Source organism: Hyla sarda, chromosome 5 (genome assembly GCF_029499605.1).
Source record: "Hyla sarda isolate aHylSar1 chromosome 5, aHylSar1.hap1, whole genome shotgun sequence".
Taxonomy (NCBI): domain Eukaryota; kingdom Metazoa; phylum Chordata; class Amphibia; order Anura; family Hylidae; genus Hyla; species Hyla sarda.
Window position 1 is genome coordinate 351432640 of NC_079193.1, and position 2096 is coordinate 351434735.

At 44.5% G+C, this 2096-nt stretch overlaps 1 protein-coding gene across 1 annotated transcript in view; it reads left to right on the forward strand.

The window, feature by feature from the left end:
• UTP23 (UTP23 small subunit processome component) overlaps positions 1 to 1608 on the forward strand; it is a 10230-nt gene extending 8622 nt beyond the window's left edge. Inside the window, exon 3 of the mRNA XM_056518637.1 lies at positions 1016 to 1608. Within this exon, the coding sequence (XP_056374612.1) occupies positions 1016 to 1375 (360 nt within the window). The 3' untranslated portion in view covers positions 1376 to 1608. The remainder of the gene's footprint in view (positions 1 to 1015) is intronic.
• Positions 1609 to 2096: the final 488 nt, after the last annotated feature.

Sequence of the window (2096 nt, forward strand, 5' to 3'; positions counted from 1 at the left end):
TAGGCAGTATAGTTCCCCCCACATTCGGTAGGCAGTATAGTTCCCCCCACATTAAGTTGCCAGTTCCCCCGAAGATTTTTCGGGACACAGGGATGTCCGGCATAGGAATACCTATGATTATCTGCCCGGGCCGGCTCCCGTGTGTGGCTGCAGGCGGGGGCCGGCCAGAGCAGCTAAAAACTAATACTGTATACCGGTACTTAAAACCAGGGTGCCTCCAGCTGTTGTAAAATTACAACTCCCAGCATGCCAGGACAGCCTTTGCCGTGCTGGGAGTTGTAGTTTCACAACAGCTGGAGGCACCCTGGTTTTTAGTATACAGTATTACTTTTTAGCTGCTCTGGCCGGCCCCCGCCTGCAGCCACACAAGGGAGCCGGCCTGGGCAGATAATCAGAAGTTTTCCTATCCTGGACCTTTATACCCGGCGTATAAGACGACCCCCGACATTTCAGAAGAAAATTCAGGGTTAAAAAGTCGTCTTATACACCGGGATATACGGTATTTATTTTTTGCACAGCCAATTGTACTTTATAATGACACTTTTCATTTTACCATTAAATGTAAGGCTTCCGTACTCGGCAGGCAGGAGGCCATGAACTGTTTCCGTGGCAGCCATTAGGACACGTTCTTGTTCCGGGGTCGCTGATTGGGAACAGAGAAGGCTCCCCTGTCTATCCTATAGATGTTGTGGTCATTACTGACTACGGCATCTATAGGGTTAATACAAAGACCAGTGCAACCTTGAAGTTGCTTCAGAATCGCTGCCGTGATTGATATCCAGGTCCCAACGCCAATCTTCAGCGCCGTGTCCGGCAGCACAGGGAAGATGTAGAACGTATGGGTATGTCCTGTAGCGGGAATGTACTGGTTGACCGGATGTCCCCATATTTCCTATAGTGGGAAGGGGTTATCGTATTGAATGAAGTGGGCATCTTGGCGCCTTCTGTTTACAGGAAAATTTTATATTTTGTAACTTTTTGTTGTATATAACAACTTTGACTTCTTGTTTTCCAGGACCAAGAACTTGCAAACAAAGTGAAAAAAAAAGCTGGAGTCCCCCTGATGTTCATAATTCAGAACACAATTGTTCTCGACAAGCCGTCCCCCAAGTCTGTGGCCCACGTCCAGGCTATGCAGGCCAGCCAGATGTTTCCCGAGCATCAGAAACACAACATCGAGCATCTGAAAGACGAGCAGGGGGTCCCCCGAGTCACAGAACGCAGAGGGAGGAAGAGGAAACATGTCGGGGGTCCCAACCCTTTAAGCTGCATGAAGAAAAAGAAGAAAAATGATCCAAAACCCACAACACCAGCTCCTGAGCAAAAGAGGAAAAGGAAGAGAAAGAGGAACAAGCCCACAGCAGAGACTGCATAACAAAGATGAGACCCAAATCCACAGTTGCAGATAGTGTTGAAGGGGTTACAAGATAAAAAAAAATATGGCATCTTTCTTACCAAAACAGCGCCTCTTCTGCTTATAGGGCTGTGTCTGGTATTGCAGCTCGGCAGTATCACAGTGAATGCCACTTCCTATAGACCTGAAGGGAACAGTTTTTGGGTGGGGGGTAAAATCAGCCGTGTTTGTGTTTTTTTTTTTTTTTTTTTGTTTGTTTTTTTTTTTGTCCAACATCTATAACTTTGATACATTTTATGGAATAGCTTTATTTATTTCAGTAAATGTCTTCTTTTTTCACACTAAAATTGTGTATTTTTGTAAACTGGGATTGCATTTTATTTTTTTCCTATCCTAGATTGATGGCCTCCAACCTGTTTCTTTCCATTTGGTTTTAAAGGGGTACTCCAGTGAAAAACTATATATTTTTTTTATATTTTTTTATCAAATGGTGCCAGAAAGTTACAGATTTGTAAATTACTTCTATTAAAGAATCTTAATCCTTCCAGTACTTATCAGCAGAGAGCACTGTTGTCAGACTGGAAAGAACTACACAACTTCCTGTGGAGCATACAGCAGCTGATATCTCTGTCCATGTTAGGAACTGTCCAGAGCAGGAGAGGCTTGCTTTAGGGGTATCGAGGCAGATACTATCCATTTGCATGGTATCGGGGACTCTTTTAATGTCCCCGATACCAAATCC